This window comes from Typopeltis vanoorti, chromosome 17 (genome assembly GCF_054136105.1).
Source record: "Typopeltis vanoorti isolate ZY-2024b chromosome 17, IOZ_Tvanoo_1.0, whole genome shotgun sequence".
In the NCBI taxonomy this organism is placed as follows: domain Eukaryota; kingdom Metazoa; phylum Arthropoda; class Arachnida; order Uropygi; family Thelyphonidae; genus Typopeltis; species Typopeltis vanoorti.
In genome coordinates, this window is record NC_143565.1 from 42165225 (window position 1) to 42188604 (window position 23380).

The 23380-nt window shown below is 36.6% G+C and overlaps 1 protein-coding gene across 1 annotated transcript in view; it reads right to left on the reverse strand.

The window, feature by feature from the left end:
* LOC150097321 (developmentally-regulated GTP-binding protein 2) overlaps positions 1 to 23380 on the reverse strand; it is a 199119-nt gene that overhangs the window by 53958 nt on the left and 121781 nt on the right. Inside the window, exon 11 of the mRNA XM_090406731.1 lies at positions 14478 to 14536. Within this exon, the coding sequence (XP_090262857.1) occupies positions 14478 to 14536 (59 nt within the window). The remainder of the gene's footprint in view (positions 1 to 14477; positions 14537 to 23380) is intronic.

Consider the following 23380-nt stretch of genomic DNA (forward strand, 5'->3'; position numbering starts at 1 on the left):
GCTTTGCATTATGGGAGATACTGAGACAAGGAGTGATGAGAGCTTGGTCCACCTTTGCTCGGAGTTGCCTGGTGTTGCACCACCTTACCTCAGTCCTGAAGATATTTTCAGGTGCAAACTTTGTTTGCTTACACTTGGTTAGACTATAAATTTATTATAGTCTAACCAAGTGCAAAATAAACTTCCAATATATAATTTCTATTTCCATATTTAATTTCATATTATAATTGTTCATTGTCTATTTCTTATATTCAATTTGTCTCATTCATTAAAAATTGTGCCTAAAATAGCTAAAATGTTTTACCTGTTCTATAGATTTTTCACTGAGAATGCAGCTGAATTTTTCCATGGTACTACCTAATTTTATGATTTTGATCTTCTATTAAAAATTTCATGCCAAACTGGTTATTCAATTTAGTGTGTTGAGGCTTAATTGCTGGGAGGACATAATGTTGGAGGTTTAACGAAATATTTACAGCACTAGGAAAAGATTAAAAACTAATTTTAATGCTTCCCATATTTCTTCTCAATCACTGAGACATCTTCAGGGATTGCAAATAACTCTTGTAACACACACACACACACTCAAATACAATACAATACTAACTGAAACACATGGGTGACTCTAAAGTCCTATCTAGGTGGTGCACCCTCTATGGGCATTTGTAGGTGGCCTAGAATGTAAAATGGAATATCTGATAATTAATGTTTCCCAAATTTTGGGAAGTTTTATGCAACCATATTTATTTAAATTTGGTTGATTTCTGAGTGCTGCTGCAGATTCTAAAAATGGTCTTTCTTTTTTGAATTTACTATGGTGGAGCATGGTGGTTTTTCTCCAGGAGATTCTGTAGGTTGTATTCAAAACATGGTTTGCAGGGCCAGATTGAACACAGTTGTGATTGCAGGTGTATGATTTGTGTTTTCTTCTAAATGGATAGTTGCTGATCTACCTGTCTGTCCAAACAAGCCAGCTTGCAGGAACAAGGTAATTTATATACTCCAGGCACTGAGAGAGGAGGGACTGATCTTTGGTAGAATGGATAAGGATAGCAAGTTTACGGTGGGGCTTAAAAGCTGTATAGAGGTTGTACTTTTTTTTAAGGACCTGGCTATTTTTTCTGATATGCCACTGATGTAGGGGATAGTGATGGCATTTCTGAAATCCTTCTGAAGAGATGGCCAAGGAATGGGGAAGGAACTGATTACTTTTTAATTCTGTAACCCCTGTAGTCATTGGAAAGGAAGGTGTTGTGTATGTGGTTGGTTGAGTTCAGTTAAAAGAGAGGTTCCACTGGAACAAAGATTGTGGGCTCTATTGGTTAGGGTTTTAATAATGCCATATTGTTGAGATGGGTGGTGATGGGAGAGTTTGTGAATGTATCTGCCTTTGTGAGTAGGTTTTCTATATACAGTGAAGGAAAGGTTACCATTAGGAAGGCATGTGTCTAGGAACGATCGACTATTGTTATTTTCCTTTTCCATCATAAACTGGATTCTTGGATGTAGGCTATTGACGTGACTGAGGAAGGAGTCTAATGTGTCTGGGCCATGAGGCCAAATAGAGAACACATCATGGAAGGTTTGAGAGGGGCCTATGGCTCGTTTCTTCAAAATTTTCCATGTAAAAATTGGCAAGTGGGGTGATAGGGGAGGAACCCATAGCGGTTCCCTCTATCTGTTTGTAAATTTTGTTCTTGCAAGAAAAAATAATCAGAATTAATGGCAAAGGAAAAGAGATCTAAGATATCAGAAGGAAAAACGTTTTTTAAGAGTGTTAAGGTGTCATTTAAGGGAATATTAGTTTTTTTATATAGGATGTGGTAAGTCCAGTGAGGGGGGGGGGAGTTAACCAGCTGCTTTGACAGTTTGTAGCATAATGCATCAGTGATATCTACTATAGGTCTTAGGGAGGAATTAAGTTTGTGGATTTTTGGTAAACCATATATCTTGGGGGTGAGAACTGAAAGGTTTGAGGGTTTTTTTTGTAATATCTGGCAGCCAGGAGGATACTTTTTTTAAGTTTTTTTTTTAATGGGATCGTCATGCTCTAGTAGGATGTAGGTAGTGCGATCTTGGAGAATAATCTCCATTTTTCATTATATTCTGTGTCATTAAGGACGACTGTGATTACCCTTATCCACTCAGGTGATGACAATACTTTCTTTTTCTTTCCGTAATTTTCTGGGAGCAGCGAGTTGCTCCACCATAGCAAATTAAAAAAAGACTGTTTTTAGAATCTGTGGTGGCACTCAGAAATCAACCGAATTTAAATAAATAAATAAATGCAAACTTCCCAAAATTTGGGAAACATTAATTATCAGAGATCCCACTTTACTTACATCCTAGGCCATCTACAAACGTCCACAGAGGGCGCAACACCTAGATAGGACTTTAGTCACCACTTAGTATTGTATTTTTGTGTGTGTGTGTGTGTGTGTGTGTGTGTGTGTGTTACAAGAGTTATTTGCAATCCCTGAAGATGCCTCAGTGACTGAGACAAAATATGGGAAGCATTAAAATTAGTTTTCAATCCTTTCCTAGTGCTGTAAATATTCCATTAACCCTCCAACATGATTCTATTTAATTGGGTTGGGGTTGGGTTCGAGGTTATATGGTGAGTGGTCGGTGTAATTTAGCACTCATGTAAAATTGGTGATTTTTGGTGTTTTTTATGTGTGTTTTATCTTAGAAAATTGGTTTTATAGTATATTAGAACGAGTTTCGTGTTTTTAGAGTATTTTGTGTGTCTTTATAACATATTTTATTGGGGCTGTCGCCGCTAGAGGGATTCGTAGTGTGTAGTGTTTGTGAAAGCTCCGGATAAGATAACTATTATTTTCAGTTATCGTTGATAAATTTATTTAATATTGCGTAGTTTTGTTTGCCTTGCGTCTCTTAGTGCATCTTTTTGTGTGTTTTTGGTGTGTTACAATTTATAATTTGATAAAATATGTTGCAAGTAAGTATGGCTCCAGTACGAAGGAAAATGGCAGCCAGTAATGATGGTTTGCCATCTTTATCAAAGAACGGCAGTATAAAAGAGATGATTCAGTGTACTAGCTGCGAAATGTACGCTTTGCGGAATGCGGTCGGAGTGTGGTTAGATGATAATAAAGGAGTGAATGTCTGTAGAAAATGTAGGGAGAATGAGAAATTGAAGAGTATTTCGGATCGTGAGTGTGAATATTTTTGTCAAACTTCAGAATGAAGAAAATAGGGATATGACAAGAAACGGCGAGGTTGTACCAGAGAATTGTGAGAGTGTGAATGATAGTATTAATGGTTTTACTGAGAATAAAAAAGATGAGATAGACGCAATGAGTGAGATCGCATTGTCGAATGGTGCGATATAAAGGGCAAAACAGCAGCTAGAGCGTATGAGCAAAAGTTGACTGAATGAACCAGCCAATAATAAAAAGTATGACAGGAAAGATAAACGTATGAGTGTGAACATTAACAAAATGAAGGATAGAGTGCTGTATGGAGACTCATTAGTATGAGGTGTGATAGTAGAGGATTTGACAAAATCGTACCAACCTAGTGCGACCATAAAGGATGTAACTGAGTCTATTAGAGTGCAAAAGGAAAGGGTGAAAGAAATGATTGTTGTGGCAGGTACGAATGATTTGAAAGGAGACAAAATGGAAATGATAGAAGACCTGAATGAATTGTTTGAGGTAGCAAAAGAAAAGAGTGAAAGAGTTAGAATATTAGTCTTTTTGCCATGCTATGACAGTGAAATGTTTAAAAGGAAGGCCATAATTGCGAATGACTTTATGCGTGGGTTATGTATGATGAGTGGTGTGGAATTTGTGGACGTGTGGAGTGAGTTCGATGGGCGAAAGGATCTATATAAGATGGATGACTTGCATTTGAATGGTTACGGTGTAAGAAGACTTGAGAAAGTGTTGCTGAATGTGGTGGATGTGCAAATTCAGGGAAACTTGATTTATTAAGGGGGGGGGGGTTAGATATACAGTCCTTAGGGAGGCAGTTGAATGTAAGAATGAATATAATATGCCCGAGCAAATAAGGACAACAAATCAGAGTGGGATATTTAATATAAGGCATCAAGGTAGGGTTGGGGCTAATGGGGATCTTAAATTCATGTACACTAATGCTAGGAGTATTAGGAAGAATTTTTGGCCATGGTTGGCACTTCCAGACCACGGGTTATTAGTATTAGTGAAATATGGCTGACTGTAGATGATATAGCTAGTGGGATTGAATGTAATGGGTATAGTGTGTTCAGGAATGACAAGTAGAATAAAAAAAAAAGGGGGGGGAGGAGTATTGTTGATGATAGCTGATGAGCTGCAGCCAAGGAGAATAGAAGTTGAATTGCAGGATAGGGAAAAGAGCAGATTTGAGGCCATTTGGTGTGAGATTGTGGCTAGCAGAATTAAATATACAATTGGGTGCTGCTATAGACCACGTGATGGAAAAGATGGTGGTGACAGTATGCACAAGCAAATAGAAGAAATGAGTGGAAGGGGGTGATTATTATAGGAGATTTCAACTATGGTCGCATTGATTGGAGTGAGGAGAGGACACACGGGAGGAAGGAATTGGATTGTATGCGGTTATTAAGGGATAACTATCTGCGACAGCATGTAATGGAAAATACTAGGGATCAGAGAGTGCTTGACCTAGTAATTACATCTGAGGATATGACCACATTGCCACCAATCGGTGAGAGTGATCATAGGGTACTGACTTGGGAGATGGCTAAATGTATAGAATTTTCAATTAAGACAGGGTACATGTGGAATTATCGGGCTGGAAAGTATGACAAGCTTACGAGTTTGATCGGTTCAGAGCCATGGCATGTACAACTGCAAGGACTAGAAGTCGATAGTGCATGGGAAGTAGTTAAGAAGTGTCTGCATGAAGCAATGGCTGACTGTATACCTAGAGTTCGAATAATAAATCAACTAGGGATTAAATGGATGAATAACACCATTAAGGTTGAGCTGCAAAAAAAGAAACAACTATGGAGGGAATTTAAGGAGAAAGGTGACCGGCAGGCACAACGAACGGTATAAAGCGCAGGCCAGAAGGGTAACGAGTGTGGTAAGAAAAGCAAAAAAGGATTACGAAAGAACATTGGCCATGCAGGCTAAAGAGAATCCTAAACAGTTTTTTAGATATGTAGCAAGTAAAAGCAAAAATGTACATGGCAGAATGATTTTAAAGAATGCCGATGGTAGGGAGGTAACTGAATCAGTTGATATAGTTGAGTTACTGAGTGAGCACTTTGCAAGAATATATCATCCAGGTGGTGACATTGCAGAAACGAATGTACCAGTAGATTATATGGGAACTGTGGTGAATGAAGTGGAGGTGAGTAGTCTATTGCATAACCTCAATGTCAATACATCTGTGGGATTGGATGGTATACCAGCTCGTATTGTACGAGAAGCAGCTAAAGAATTGTCAGTACCCTTGACCATTTTGTTTAATTTGAGTCTCAGGTCTGGGTTAGTCCCGAGGGGTGGAAAGAGGGAAAAATAGTTCCACTGCATAAGGGTGGTTCAAGACTGCTGTTGTAAATTACCGACCGATTAGCATATCCGGAATCATTGTCAAGGTCTTAGAGAAATTAGTCAAGAAAAGAATACAAGATTGGATAGATGAAAATGGGATATTGTATGGGGGACAACATGGTTTTGTGAAGGGTAGATCATGCCTCAGTAACTTGCTCACGTTTTATAACACAGTGACGGCTGAACTGGATAGGGGTAATGGGTTTACAGTAATACTACTGGACCTTGCCAAGGCTTTTGATAGGATACCACATAGAACCCTAATCAGTAAACTGGAGCAGATGGGGATAGATATAGGGTTGGTGAGATGGATAGGAGGGTGGTTGAAGGAGAGATACCAGAGAGTGGTTTATTCAGGAGCAGAGTCTAAAAGACGGCTTGTGACTAGTGGAGTGCCACAGGGCTCTGTTCTTGGACCACTGCTTTTCAATTTGTTCATCAATGATATAGGAAAGGATTTGAGAGGAAGTGTTCACTTGTTTGCTGATGATGCAAAGTTGGGTAGAGCAATCATGAGTGCACAGGATGTCAAAATTTTACAGGATGATTTGGATAGTTTGGAGGGCCGGGCTAGGAAAAATGGATGTCGATTTAACGTGCCAAAGTGTAAGGTTATGCACTTTGGGGTGAAAAGAATAGCAGCAGTATATCGCATTGGTGGACCATACTCCAGGAGATTGATGAGGCCAGGGATTTGGGAGTGTTGGTGGATAGGGAATTGAAGTTTAGGGGGAACATTGCAAAAGTGACTAAAACAGCTCACCAAATCACTTGGCATCTGAAAAATACTTTAACATGCAGAGACAAACAAGTTGTTCTTCCTCTGTATCGAGCTTTGATAAGACCCCATCTGGACTACAGTGTCCAGTTATGGGCACCAGGGTTTCTTCGTGATGGGGAGGAAGTGGAGAGGATCCAGAGACGAGTGACCAAGATGATAGCAGGTCTGTGGAATGAACCTTATGAGAATAGGTTGAAGATTTGTGGGTTGCAGAAATTGGTCGATAGGCGAAGGAGGGGTGATATGATTGAGACATTCAAATTACTGAAGGGTTTCTATAAGATTGATCCAGAAGATATTTTTGAAAATATGACTGGTGGTGGGAGGACTAGGGGCCATGAATGGAAGCTGGGCAAGAGCGTGGTTGACAAGGGTGTCAGAGCTAGGTTTTTTACTTGGAGAGTAGTGAATGAGTGGAATAAGCTTCCAGATTCTGTTGTGGGTGCTACGACCATGAATGAGTTCAAGGCAAGGTATGATAGATACTGTGTCAATGTCGAATAGTTGTTCTTGATGTGATGTTAGGGCCTCCCTCGATGAGTCTGTCAACTCCTTGGAGTTGCCTGGAACAATAATAATAATAATAATTTTAGTTAAAGAATCATGGAGACTTGCACTGGATTTCTTTAGGAGGACATCATCTGCATAAACAAGAGCTAAGTTTAATATCTCCAATTCTGATATCAGGTTTAATGCCACTTTCTTTTATACTGAGTTCCACACAGATGATGAATAAGAGTGGAGATAGTGTCCATCCTTGTATTCCATCTGATTTTACATAAAATCATCTTCCTTTATTTCCTTCAATTCTATCTGCTAACTTACAACTTAAATATAGACTATGTACTCTTCAGTATAAATGTATGGATGAATCTTTTGACTCCATAGAATAATAATAATGATAATATTTGTTAATAATAATAAAGCTTCATTTACTACATATAATTATCCTATCCTAATTTACACTCACATGTATAGACCTACACTTTTTACCGTGCAGGCATTCTGAACCGAAATTCTACGGAATAACTTGGTTACTCCTTATTCCTGGATTCTATGTCTGTAGAAGCATGTGTTCATGGGGCCGGTTTGCCTGTTCTGGGAAAGGAATCAAAACCCAAGTTACCAGGCGAAAAAATTCCTTACCTCCGTATGAGACCGGCTAACTCACTTTTCATCTAAAGAGACCAGATAAAGGTTCCTCACATCACTGATGGGAATTGAACCCAGGTCTTTTCAACCAAAGGGTTTCGGCTATACTGACTGAGCTACAGAGGCTCACATATAATGATAGTGTTTTGAAAAACTTTTATCTTGACATCATATGCTTTTTTTTTCAAGATCTACAAAACTTCACCAGGTTAAAAAGTGAAAAGTTACTGGAACAAATCTGAAAAAATACCCCAACTCAACACCACCAGAGTTAAAGATCAGTACTATCAACATAAGAAGCCTGAATGGCAAAGAAATGGAGCTAGCTGAGGAATTAGATAAGTAGTAGATCGACATAATAGGGGTGACTGAAACAAAAAAAAAAGACAATAACTGGTTAGATCTTTCAGCAATAAATACAAAATGTTATACTCAGGAAATGACAATCAAGGAAAAGAAGGAATAGCCATTGTATTCAACACTAAATACAAGGCTAATCTTCTTGAATGGCATGTAGTCTCAAGTAGAGTGATGTGGGCAAATATCAGAATGGTGAACTGGACAATGAGACTTATTTGTGCCTATGGTCCAACAGAAGGTTCTACTAAGGTAGAAGTGGAGAAATTTTTTGAGGATTTAGAGAAAGCATCTAACACAATGAAAAAGAAAAAGTTGGTCCTTGTTGGGGATCTAAATAGCAGAGTAGGAAATGATTGTCACACTTACAAAAATATATTGGGAAAATTTGGAGATAAGAGCAAAGCTAATAATAATGGCAAATATTTGTTGGATTTCTGCTCAGAACATAGACTGGTTATTACTAACACCATGCTCCAACATAAATATGTGCACAAATTCACATGGAGAGAAGAGGCAAGAAATAAGAAAAATCTCATTGACTATGTTATTGTTGATAGTGATGTTTTCTCCCTTGTGCAGGACACCAGAGTGTACAGAGGATTTGAAATTGGAAGTGATCACTATTTAGTCTTGAGCAGGATAAAATTGAATTTCATATTGAAAAGAATAACATGTAAGAAAGTTTTAAAGCGAATAAAAGTTGAGCAGCTCTCAGATGTGAACTGTAGACTAAAATACACAAAGATTATTGAAGAAAAAATGAAAGAGTTTGAGAACAGAAACCAAACTTTAGAGATTCAGAGGCAAGCCTTGAAGAAAACACTGATTGATTCAGCCAGAGAGGCACGTGGTGAGGTTGTCTGCAAGGATAGAAAAATCAGAACTCCATGGTGGACACAGGAAGTTAAAGAGGCAGTGAAAGAAAAGAAGAAAACATATCAAAAGTTCCTGGCAAATAAGTCAGCTTGTGCTCTTAGAGAATACAGAGACAAATGTAAGAAAGCTAAACACTGTGTAAAACTAGCTAAACAAAAGTCATGGGAGGACTTTGGCAAGAACATAGAAAATAAATATAAAGAAGGTGGCAAAATATTTTGGAGGTTGTTGAAGAAGCTTAGAAATGGAGAAAAGATATACTGTAAAAGGAGTTAGAGATGATAAAGATGACATGAAAACGGGAGAAAAAGATATCCTTGAAGTATGGAGTAATTACTTCGAGAAATTGCTAAATGAAACAAGCAGTGATAGCACAGTGGTATAAAACACTCAACAGGCAGTCAGGAATACATATCCATACTTGAAGTAGAAAAAGCCATCAAAGGCTTAAAATGTGGAAAGGCAGCAGGAGTAGATGATATTTAACCAGAACTGCTGAAGCATGGTGGTATAAAAGTCTTGCAGTAGTTCAGAAGGCCTGGACAGAGGGACGAATTCCCGATGATTGAATTAGAGCTCTCATAGTACCCATATATAAAAAGGTAAATAAAACTGAATGTGAGAATTACAGAGGTATTTCCCTACTGAGTGTTCCTGATAAGATATATGCAAGTATACTTGAGAAACGGTTGATAAGAATTGTAGAAGAAAAGCTTGGTGAAGAACAAGCTGGATTCCAGCCATATAGAAGCTGTCAGGATCAGATCTTCACTTTACGACAAATAGTGGAGAAATCGTGGGAATATAACAAAGATCTCTATTTGAGTTTTGTAGATCTGGAAAAGGCATATGACAAGGTGCAAGAGAGAAGCTATTCAATACGCTACAGTTATATGGTGTCAATGGGGCATTATATCAAGCAATACTTAGTCTTTATTTGAGTTGTAAGTCAGCAGTTAGAATTGAAGGAAGTGAAGATGGTAAATTAAATATGGAAATAGACAACAGAATCAATAAAACTGGTATAGTAGGAAGTCAATTGAATAAATTCATATGGAATAAGAGAGAAATTGGTCGGAACACTAAATTAGCTGTATACAAGACAGTATTCAAACCAGTTTTAACTTAGGGATCTGAGAGATGGGTCAGAAGTAAAACACTTGACCAAAGACTAGAAACCGCAGATATGAGAAATCCTGAGAAAGATTAGAGGCGTGAACAGTGGTATCAATGGCAATATCATATTAAAAAACGAGGATATTAGGAAAGATCTTGATATTGTCAGCATCAAGGAATGCGTTAGCAGAGCTAATCTCATGTGGTATGGCCATTTAAACAGAATGGGCAAGTAGGAAGAAATATATTCCTTGTAAGTGCCTTAGAATAGAATTATAAGATCTGATAATATTGGAGTCTTGACAAGTAACAGACTGATCTGGAGGAAAATTGTAGATAGGAAGTTAGTAATGATGTAAATTTATCATGTAGTACTATTATATCCTGGATGCCCCCTGAGAGTACATAGCAGGAATTTGATGATGATGATGATGACAAAACTTAAATACAGATACTCAATACACTCCCATAATTTCTTAACTATCCATCATAAATTGAAAATCTAATCCTGATCATCCCCTATTTGGCCTGAATCCAGTTTGTTCTTCAAATTTCTTTTTCACAATTTTTCTTAGTCTCTTCTTGTGCATCCTTGCATAAATTTTATGTAGAACACTTAGTAGGAAATTAATCTGTAAATGCAATTGAACCTCACAATAATGAACACCATTATAACAGACTTGCTCACTATAACAAACTATTGAAAAGTCCCAGAGGTACAATGCTATGGGAAAAAAAAAAAAAGTGCAATGAACTATTTCTGTGGTCACTAGAAATTTGTTATAATGAGATTCTACTGTATCACATAATAGGGTTTCTTTCCCTTTTTTTTTTATAGATGGGAACTACAAGAGCTTTACTGCAATTGTCTGGAATTCTACCTTCTAAATTATGCAGTATCTTCCTCCTCCTCTTTTCGTATTAGGCATGGCCTATTACGATTTGAAACTGCAACCGCCTCAAGGATAAGGTGGTTTTCCCTATGCCTCACAGTGTGTCCTATGTCTGTAGATACGTGTATTCACAGTGCCTGGGGAATGAAAAACTTGAGTTTTCAGATGAAAAAAACCTCTTACCATCTATGAGACTGCTTAACTCACCTTTAGTCGAAAGAGACCAGATAAAGGTTCCTCACATCTTGAATGGGAATCAAACCCAGGTCTTTTCAACCAAAGGGCTTCGTCTATACTGACTGAGCTATGAAGGCTCAAAATTATGCAGTATAGCCACTATCAAACTTTCATGCTTCCAGCATATATGACCTTTTCTACTTCAAGTAAACATCATATACCCCTGATTATATTCCACTTGAATAGTTTCTACACTTCTTTCATTTAGCAATCTTTCAAAGTAATTACACCAGCCATTCAGAATATTTTTATCCCTAATTTTTATATCATCATTAACTTTGATTCCTTTTGCAGTACTCTCTCTCTCTCCTTCATTTCAAAGCTTCTTCAATAATCCATAGAATATTTTGCCACCTTCATATTTGGTCTTCCATATTCTTAGAGTTTTTCCAATAACTTTTGTTTAACTACTTTTAAAAGAGCATAGAGAAATACATTTTTCTCTATGCTCTCTCAGAGCACCTGTCAACTTACTTGCTTGGAACTTTTGATATGCATTCTTTTCCACAACCACTCTAATTTCCTTCTTGCTACGATGGAGTTCTGATTTTTCTATACTTGCAAACAATATTATCACCTACCTCCCAAACTTAATCAATGCTTTCTTTAGTTTGCATCTAAAGCTCCAAGGTAGTTTTAAAACTCTTTCATTTTTTTTTTCTTGGATAATATTTGCATATTTGATTCTATAGTATGGGTCTATAATATGAAAGCTGCTCAACTTTGATTCTTTTAAAAACTTTCTTACATATTTTACTTTTCATAAAGAAGTTCATTTTTATTCTACTCAAAACTAAATGATCACTTGCTATTTCAAATCTCCTGTATATTCCTTTATCTTGAACTATGATGAAGATATTGTTGCAACAATAACAGTCAATAAGATTTTTCTCATTACTTGTGATTTCTATGTGAATTTGTGCACATCTTTATGCTGGGATATAGTGTTAGTGATGTTACTACCTGCTAGATTTCAGAACAGAAATCTAGCAGGTACTTATCGTTATTAGTTTTGACCCTTTTTTCCCCAAATATTTCTGATGTCTAGTATTAATTTCCTACTCTGCTGTTTAGATCTTCAAGAGAGTAACTTTTTCCTTTATATCATTGTCTTCTCTAATATTCGAAAAATTCTGCCATATTTTCCTTAGTAGAACCTTCTGTGGGAGGCCATAGGCACAATTTTCGGTGTCTAATTTTCCATTTGGAAATTTTCCCACATAACTTTACTTGAAACTGCCTACTAAGAATTTATCTTCATGTCTAGTTCTGAATGCTTTTGATGCTACTTTTCCCTGATCACTACTGTCTGAATATAACATTCTATATTTATTATTTAGCAAGATCTCATCTTTGTGATATTTATATTCTCTATTTTTATTAGTTTTCTCATTAATGTTATTTAGATGATTTTACACAAAGCTTAGTTTTCTTAGATTTTTCTCCATATTCACTTAGAACAGCTGTCAGTTTACTTGCTAGAATCTTTTCACGTTCACCACACAACATCTCATACTTAAAGTACACATTTCTTTTCTACTAAGGTTCCCAACTCATATAAAACTAAATATCAGACATCTTTAGGATTTCGACTGCACGCAGCTGTTTAAGGTATTCTATCTGTAATATTTGTTCCTGTTTGTAGTATGCCACTAACAACATTGTGAAACCAATAAAAATATCTAAAACATATAAAACATCTAAAATACAGGGATACTATACAGCTATGCTGTATGATATTTTGTTCAATTATATGTTTGTTTGTTTTTTGAAGAGTTCAAATTTGACATAGCAAAAGAACTCTACCATAGTTTCATTATGGCAGGAAAAATAACTTTATTGTGTAAAGTGGTTATTTATTTTATTTTATTTTTTGTAACAAACAAAATATTTATATCTGTAGCAAGGCTTATACATTGGTCATACATAACTGGTAATTAACTTAAGGAATTTACAACGCATAAAACAGATATTAATTAAAAGAAACTTTAATGAATACCTTCAATATTTCAGCATCTTCAGGAACATACAAATATGGTATGTGCACGCAATAACAAAAGCAAAAGTCTCCCTAGCGGGCTAATTGGGTTGTCTTGGTCATTGGGCTGAAGTTCTCATGATGTAAGTCTCCCAAATTTGGGGAAGTCTCATGCACCCAAATTTGTTGAGATTTGGAACATTTTTTAGAGCTGCTGATGATTTCATGAATAATCCATGAAGAAGTTGGCCAAGGGTGGGGACCACCCTTGGCCAACTTCTTTATGGAGACCTTTGAAGAGAAAGCCTTAAACTCTGCTCCACAAAAACCCACTATTTGGCTTCAGTACGTGGATGATGTGTTTGCTATTTGGCACATGGCTCAGATACACTCCACTCCTTCCTAACACACTTACACTACCAACACCCCAGGGTCCAGTTCACCTTGGAAAAAGAGGAAAACAACACCCTCCCCTTCCTAGACACTCTAATCACCTCACCAGCCTGATGGATTTTGGGTTTTCTCTATTTATAGAAAACCCCACCCATATAGGCAGATAAATTCACCAGCACTCCCCCCCCCACACACAACAATATGGGGTTATTAAAACACTATATAACAGGGCAAAATTAATCTGCTCAGATGAAGATTCCCTAACCACTGAACTAAACCACATCCTCAACACTTTCTTAGCCAATGGCTACAAAACTCCCAAAAAATATTAAAACTAGTAAACCACAACCCCCTTTCCCCCTTCACAATAAAGATTACACTAAATCTATCACCATCCCCTACATCCAGGACACCTCTGAGAAAATAACCAATATCCTCAAAAAATATGACCTAACTTCTTGTTATAGACCATATAAAAAGTTGGCATCCCTTATCCGCTCCCTCAAAGACCAACCACTTCCCCTAGACCTACCTGGTGTATACCAGGTCCCTTGCAGCTGTAAATTGTCCTACTTTGGCCAAACATGCAGGGCAGCGAATATCAGGATTTCAGAACACAAAGACTACATCCGGTTTCACCAGTACAGCCACTATGGGCTTGCAGACCATGCCATAGATACCTGCCATAGAATTCGTTGGAAGAAAACTAAAATAATACATCGCAGCAAGTTCAAGTATGAAGGATTATTCATGGAATCATCAGCAGCTCTAAAGAATGTTCCAAACCTCAACAAATTTGGGTGCATGAGACTTCCCCAAATTTGGGAGACTTACATCGTGAGAACTTCAGCCCAAAGGCCAAGACAACCCAATTAGACCGCTAGGGGCACCATTAAGAGACTTTAGGAACAATATTAGTTTCTTGCCTTCTTCCTCATTTGCTTTTGTTAGTGCCTGCATGCACATACCATATTTGTATGTTCCTGAAGATGGAAACGTGACGTTTGCTGAAATATTGAAGGTATTCATTAAAGTTTCCTTTAATTAATATCCATTTTATGCATTATAAATTCCTTAAGTTAATTACCAGTTATTTATATCTGTAGTTAAATATCCATATCTACAAAAGTTTTAGAACTTACAACATGTTCAATGCTTGCACCTCTTCGAAGAATAAGACCACCTTCAAAATCTGGTGGCTCTACGAGAAAAATAAATTAATTAAGCAATGTGAAGGGAAATCTTCAAATAAAATGAAGTACTGAAAGGACACATGTTTAATGAAATATCATTAATTAGAACAAAATACACATCTTTATTTCAAATATGGTTAAAAACAGGCAATAAAAGTGTAACAAGAAACAGTATTTTTTTTCTGTTGGGTTAAGCTATTTATTTCATTTAACAGGAAATTATACTATTAGTTTTATCCATGTTCTTCTCTAAACAAACAATAAAAGCATACAAAAGTATTTTGATGATTACCTTTTTACATTTTAATAGCAGCTGACTTCACTATCATTTAGTTTTAATAATATGAGGATAATAGCAAGATAATTCATTTTTATCCAGCTTAATCAAGCAACTTTTAGAGATGAACTTTCAGAGACATTTGAAAATGTCTCTGAAAAAGAAAGCATTTTGAAAATTCCTAGCAAGTCGGCACATATGGGTTAGAGTTCAAGGCTTTTACTTCAAAGGTCTCCATAAAGAAGTTGGCCAGGGGCGGAGATAGTGGAGAACGCATGGCAGTCCCCTCTATCTATTTATAGAATTTTCCTTGCTAAACAAAACAGCCTGAGTTCATGGTGAACTGAAATAAGGCTGAGATATTGGGAGGAAATATAACTTGGATGAGATCTAAGGTATCTTGAGTGAGACACTGGTGAATAAGGAGGAGACATTGAAACTGACCATTATGTCAATGTGTCGGGGTGTGAGGTTTTCTGTACTGGCTTTAAAGTGGGCTGAGTTTTTTTATGTGTGAAGGTGTGTTGCCAGTATATTATTGTGTGAGCACTTTGGCTAAATATTTGGCTAATTTGTATGTTGGTGAATCAATGCCATCCACAATGGAACATAATTGTGGATTTTGGGTAGTCCATATATCCACAGGGGTCTAGAGTTATAAGGTTTTAATCTTTTAAACTTTTACAGTTCTTGTATTTGGCTCTGAAATTATGTTGCATTTAATATCCACTTAATTTATATAATTCTGCATCGCCGAATTGAAGCCTCTTGGCTCTTTATTTTAGTAAATACTTTATGCACCAACCGAGAGTTTGCTTATGGAAAATACAACTCTCTGACGTTTCGAGTTCCTTAGTACTGAGAGTTTTTTGCTCTCTTAGGTTTCTGCCTAATCTCTGATAAAAACCAATGAGTTTGAAACAGCTGTCAGATCAGTGAAACATTATTAAAATGGACCAATAGTAGGCAAATATATGGCGTGCATGCGTGCTATTAGGTTCAGGTAGGGCAACTTGTAGTATAGCGGCGAGTGTATTCCTGCAAGCTCTCTGGTCAACTTTCAAATACGAAACTTTTATAGTTTCTATATTCAGCTCTGAAATTATGTTGGATTTAATATCCACTTAATTTATACAATTTTGCATTGCCGAATTGAAGCCTCTTGGCACTTTATTTTAGTAAAAAGGTTTTAATCTATTTGTAACCTACAAAGGCCAAGAGATAACCTTCTTAAGGAACCTATGGAGTGTTCTGATTTGTGTGCTGGTTGGAACAGATAAAGGGGACTGCTATGGGTTCTTCACTCTCTCCATCCCTGGCCAACTTCTTTATGGAGACCTTTAGAAAAAGCCTTAAACTCTGCCCCACAAAAACCCACTGTCTGGCTATGCTACAAGGATGATGCGTTCTCCATTTGGTCGCACGGCCTCCATACACTCCACGATTTCTTAACACACCTAAACAATCAACACCCCATGATCCAGTTTACGTTGGAAAAGGAAAACAACGTCTCCCACTCCTAGATACTCTGATTACACACCAGCCTGAGGGATCCTTGGCATTCTCTGTTTACAGAAAACCTACATATACAGGTAGATACATTCACCAGCAGTCACACCCCAACAATATGGGATTATAAAAACCCTATATAACAGGCCAAAATTAATCTGTTCAGATAACAGAGCCCTAACTACTGAACTTGATCATATCCTTAATCTTTAAGGATATTCTTTAAGAATTTAATTGTAGCCAATGGCTACAACCCGCCAAAAATCCAAAAACTAATAATAAAACCATGTAACAGCAACCCTCCTCCCCCCTTTCAAAGTAGAGATTACTCAAAATCTATCATCATTCCATATTTCCGAGGTACATCTGAAAAAATAACAAAAATCCTAATGAAATATGACCTTAAAACCAGTTACAGACCACATAAGGAATTGGTATTTCTTATCTGCTCCACCAAAGACCAGCCGCATCCCCTAAACCTACCAGGTCCCTTGCAGTTGTAAACTGTCCTACTACAGCCAAACAGACAGGACAGCCAATATTGGGATATCCGGTTCCACTAATACAGCCACTCAGGACTTGCTGACCATGTTTTGGACACCCACCACAGAATATGCTGGAAGAAGGCTACTCTATTACACCACATCAAATGGAAAAGACTATTCATCTATTGATGAATAGTCTTTTATACAAGTATAAAAGACTATTCATCAAATCTGCCTCAGCTTTAACAAACTTTCCAAACCTCAACAAATTTGAGTGCAGAGACTGTCGCAAATTTGGGAAGCATACATTTTAAGAATGTCAGCCCAATGGCTAAGACAACCCTGCTTAGTACTCTAGGACCAATTTCTCTTACCTTTATTCAGCCTCATTTGCTCAGTGTTAGTGCTTGCATGCGCATATCATTGTTTTTTTGTGATCCCTGATGATGATGACAATGTAACATTACCAAAATATAGGAAAGTATTAAGTAAAGTTTGCTATAATTAATAATCAGTATACGGTGTCATTTCCTAAATAATTAAAAGCTATGTATAACCAACGTATAAGCGTATCTACAGGATTTACTAAGGGAAGGTTAGGTTTGAGTAATCTGCTCACATTTTATAATAATGTTATGACTGGATCAGAGAAGGGGAATGGATACACCATGACACTTTTGGACATATCTTTCTGATACCTCTGTCTTGTCTTTCTGTCATCCTTGCAAAGTCAATTTAGGCTTTTTCCCTTCTGAAATCCATGTCAAAGCTACTTGTGGAATCTCTCTCTCTGCTGTTCATTCTCAGTATGTGTCTAATCTATTTCCATCTGCATTTTTTATTTGATTGGTGATACTTTTTTTGCTCAGTCAGTTTATATAAGTCATCATTTGTTATGCATCGGGCTAAAATATTTTTAATATTTTACATAGACATTTTGTTTGAAATGTATTTAATTAGTTTCCATGTCAAAGCTACATGTGGAATCTCTCTGCTGTTCATTCTCAGTATGTGTCCAATCCATTTCCATCTGCATTTTTTATTTGAATGGTAATACTTTTTTGCTCATTCAGTTTATATAAGTCATCATTTGTTATGCATTAGGGCAAAAATATTTTTATTTTAATATTTTACATAGACATTTTGTTTAAAATCTGTTTAATTTAGTTTCCTGCTTTTTTTGGTCACTGATCTTTATTTTGGTTTTATTATGATATTTGGATGATTCCCATTTGATTTCAATTTCTGAAAACAGTATTTGCTTTTGTAATTAAATGCAGATTATGAGGACAGACTGAGAAGTTGTGGACTGCAAACACTAGCAAACAGGAAGAAGAACATGTGATGTGATAGAGATTTACAAACTTCTGAAAGGATCCAATAGTATATCAGTAGATGAAATTTTTAATTTTATGAAGGGCATCCATGAAAGTTGAGAATAAATGCAGTTGAGAAAATGGCAAGAACTAATTTGTGAGTAATGTGTACCACCCTCAAGGAGTCCTTCAACTTTCTAAAGATCTCTGATGATAATAATAACAATGTCATTTAGTTGTTTATTTATTTTTTGCATGTTTTTAACAAGAAACTAGTAATTACTTGATTTATGCCATGAAACATAAAATGTGATCTAATTCCTACTCTACTGTTCTTTAAAGTATCTATTAGTCATTGGCTTTGCAATGTTGATTTTTTTCCCCCATAAAATTGCAACATTACTGAAATATTATCGAGCAATTTTAATAATATATTAACCTTATTAAAATTACTCAGTATTACAGTTCAGTGTGTCTTTATCTATTTTAAAAATTGCCATGGCCTTAAAGACATATGACTTAATGAAGATATGACTGAAAATGTGCTAGTATTAAGAGAAGACCCTATCATATATGTTGTTTGACAATAAAGGAAAACATTACTGAATACTACAATGTCTATGGGAAGAAAAGTCACTGGAAGACTTTGGTGAGAACACAGCAGATAAATATCAGGAAAGAAGCAAAACGTTTTGAAAGCTATTGAAAAAGCTGAAAAATGTAACAGGAATCAGATATGATAAAGAAGAGGAAGATATTCCAGATGTTTAATAATACTTTGAAAGATGATAATGAAACAAGAAGTGACAGAACAATGGTAGGAATTTTCCAGATTAATTCAATCAGGAATATGTATTAATACATGAAATAGGAAAAGCCATTTAAGACCTCATATGTGGAAAGGCAGCTCAAGGAGATGATCATCGTCCGATAGCATCTGCTAGCAAGAGGGCTGCAGTAGATGAGCAGCTCTTCTCCATTTCTCTCGGTCTGTCGCCTCCATCATTCTTAAACCAGTCCATTCCACAATGTCATTGAAGCACTCTCTAGTTGGTCTTCCACGTCTTCTCTTCCCCTCAACTTTCCCTTGTAATATAGTTCTTGTCAGGTGTCCCAAAGAACCTCTCAGAAGATGTCCTGCAAATCTGGTCTTTCTTTGCATAATATTCTTGAGCAGTGTTCTTTCCATCCCAACTCTTCTTAAAACTTCTTCATTTGATATTCCCTCTGTATAGCTAATCTTTTCCATCTTTCTATAACACCACATTTCCAAATGCATTAATTCTTTCCGGGTGTCCATGACTCACTTCCATAACTTACAATACTCCAAACTGTTGCTTCAACTATTTCAACTCTAACACCTATTTTAATATTCTTGTTTATTAAAATTCTCTTCATTTCCATAAATGCTGATTTAGCTTTGCCTATTCTATTTCTAATGTTCAACTCTGAAGTTCCTTTCTCTGAGATCCAGATACCTAAATATCGAAATCTTTCCACTTCTAAAATCTTTCCTCCACATCTTTATATGGATATTCAAAGGAGATGATACTCGAAAAAAAAATGCTCAAATATGGATATATATCATCATCATCATCAAATTCCTGCCACGTACCCTCAAGGGGTGTACAGGATATGACAGTACTACATGAAAAAATTACATCATTACTAACTTCCTATCTACAATTTTCCTCCAAATCAGTCTGTTACTTGTCAAGACTCCAACATTATCAGATCTTATATTTCTATCGTCTAAGGCACTTTGTACCGTATCAATCCACCTATATCTTGATCTTCCTCTGGGTCGTTTTCCTGCCAACCTGGCAGAGAACACTTGTTTTGCTAATCTTTCCTCTCCCATTCTATTTAAGTGACCATACCATCTGAGATTAGCTCTGCTAACGCATTCCTGCATGCTGACAATGTCAAGTTCTTTCCTAATATCCTCATTTTTAATATGATATTGCCATTGATGCCATCTGTTCACGCCTCTAATCTTTCTCAGGACTCTCATATCTGCGGTCTCTAGTCTTTGGTCAAGTGTTTTACTTCTGACCCAGGTCTCAGATCCATTAGTTAAAATTGGTTTGAACACAGTCTTGTATACAGCTAATTTAGTGTTCCGACTAATTTCTTTCTTATTCCATATGAATTTATTCAATTGACTTCCCACGATACCAGCTTTGCTGATTCTGTTGTCTATTTCTATATTTAGTTTACCATCTTCAGTAAAAATTGTGCCTAAGTAGCTGAAATGTTTTACTTGTTCCACAGGTTCTCCATTCACAACACAGTTGACATTTTCAATGATTCTGCCTATTTTCATTGTCTTTGTCTTTTTATTGCTGACCTTCATACCATATCTATTACAACAGCTATTCAATTTAGTCAGAGAATCTTGCAGACTTGTAGCGGATTTATTTAGAAGTATAACATCATCCACATAAAGCAAAGAGCTGACATTAACATCTCCAATTTTGATATCAGGTTTAATACCACATTCCTTCATAATGTGATCCATATAGATAATGAATAACAGAGGGGATAATGTACATCCTTGTCTCACACCAGATTTAACATTAAACCATCTTCCTGTACTTCCTTCAATTCTAACTGCTGACTCACAACTCAAATAAAGACTAAGTATTGCTTGATATAATGCCCCATTGACACCATATAACTGCAGCATATTGAATAGCTTCTCTCTTGGCACCTTGTCATATGCCTTTTCCAAATCGACAAAACTTAAATACAGATCTTTGTTATATTCCCATGCTTTCTCGACTATTTGTCGTAAAGTGAAGATCTGATCCTGACAGCCTCTATTTGGCCTGAATCCAGCTTGTTCTTCACCAAGCTTTTCTGCCACAATTCTCCTCAACCGTTTCTCAAGTATACTTGCATAGATCTTGCCAGGAACACTCAGTAGGGAAATACCTCTGTAATTCTCACATTCAGTTTTATTTCCCTTTTTATATATGGGTACTATGAGAGCTCTACTCCAATCATCGGGAATTCGTCCCTCTGTCCAGGCTTTCTGAACTATGCAGTGCAGCCACTGTAAGACTCTTATACCACCATACTTCAGCATTTCTGGTCGAATATCATCTACTCCTGCTGCCTTTCCACATTTCAAGCCTTTGATGGCTTTTTCTACTTCAAGTATGGATATGTATTCCTGACTGCATGCCTGGTCAGTGTTTTTTATCACTGTGCTGTCATCCCTGCTTGTTTCATTTAGCAGTTTTTCAAAGTAATTACTCCATACTTCAAGGATATCTTTTTCTCCTGTTTTCATTTCACCTTTATCATCTCTAATTCCTTTTACAGCACTCTTTCCTCCATTCTTAAGCTTCTTCAACAACCTCCAGAATATTTTGCCACCTTCTTGATATTTATTTTCTATATTCTTGCCAAAGTCCTCCCATGACTTTTGTTTAGCTAGTTTTACACACTGTTTAGCTTTCTTACATTTGTCTCTGTATTCTGTAAGAGTAAAAGCTGACTTATTTGCCAGGAACTTTTGATATGCTTTCTTCTTTTCCTTCACTGCCTCTTTAACTTCCTGTGTCCACCAGGGAGTTCTGATTTTTTTATCTTTGCACACAACCTCACCACATGCCTCTCTGGCAGAATCAATCAATGTTTCCTTCAGAGTTTGCCACTGAATCTCCAAGGTTTGATTCCTGTTCTCAAACTCTTTCATTTTCTTTTCAATAATATTTCTGTATTTTAGTCTACAGTTTACATCTGAGAGCTGCTCAACTTTTATTCGCTTTAAAACTTTCTTACATGTTATTCTTTTCAATATGAAATTCAATTTTATCCTGCTCAAGACTAAATAGTGATCACTTCCAATTTCAAATCCTCTGTACACTCTGGTGTCCTGCACCAGGGAGAAAACATCACTATCAACAATAACAAAGTCAATGAGACTTTTCTTATTCCTAGCCTCTTCTCTCCATGTGAATTTGTGCACATTTTTATGTTGGAACATGGTGTTAGTAATAACCAGTCCATGTCCTGAGCAGAAATCCAACAGATATTTGCCATTATTATTAGCTTTGCTCTTTTCTCCAAATTTTCCCAAAATATTTTTGTATGTCTCACAATTATTTCCTACTCTACTATTTAGATCCCCAACAAGGACCAACTTTTCCTTTTTCATTGTGTCAGTTGCTTTTTCTAAAGCCTCAAAAAATTCCTCCACTTCTACCTTAGTAGAACCTTCTGTGGGACCATAGGCACAAATAAGTCTCATTGTCCAGTTCCCCATTCTCATATTTGCCCGCATTACTCTACTTGAGACTGACTGCCATTCAAGAAGATTAGCCTCGTATTTTGTGTTGAATACTATGGCTACTCCTTCTTTTCCTTGATTGTTATTGCCTGAATATAACATTTTGTATTTATTGCTCAGAAAGATCTCACCAGTTTTGGTCTTTTTTGTTTCAGTCACCCCTATTATGTCGATCTGGTACTTATCTAATTCCTCAGCTAGCTCCATTTCTTTGCCATTCAGGCTTCTTACATTGACAGTACCGATCTTTAACTCTGGTGATGTAGAGTTGGGGTTTGTTTTCAGATTTGTTCCAGTAGCTGACTTTTCGCTGTTCGCCCTGGTTCCCTGGCGAAAACAACGGGGGCCTTGTTTAACCGGGCGACGCCCCAGCCGGCATGAAATTTTGTCATGTTGTACCATCATTTTTTATTTTGGTTTAACCAATAAGAATACAATTTGGTCGGCTAAATCCCAAATTGCCAGCCCATCCTCGTTCGTTCAGTATCAAAGTAGATACCCAACAGGGTGCACCACGAGAAGGTGAGGATTGGACATTAGGTCAGAAGCCCTGGTCGGTTCTCCGCATTCCTTTAAAGGCTATGTGGAGGTCTCCTCTCAGTTATACAGCTTTGACCCTTAAGCACCCCTATGGATATATATATATATATATATATATTTTTTTTTTTTTTTTTTTTTTTAAATGGCTACAATGATTCAGATGGTCTAGTCACAGCACTGAATTCCAGGTGAATAGAGACTATATATAGTACCCATCTATAAAAAGAGGAGGTAAAAAACAGAATGTGAGAATTTGCAGAAGAAGTTTCCTAACGAATGTTTCAGGTATGATTTATACAAGCATAGTTGATGAAAAAGCTAAGAAAAAAAAAACATGCAGAAGAAAAAATGGTGAAGCAAAAGCTGAGTTCAGGCCAAATGGAAGTTGCCAGGATAAGATTTACAATTTAGGACAAATTGTTGAG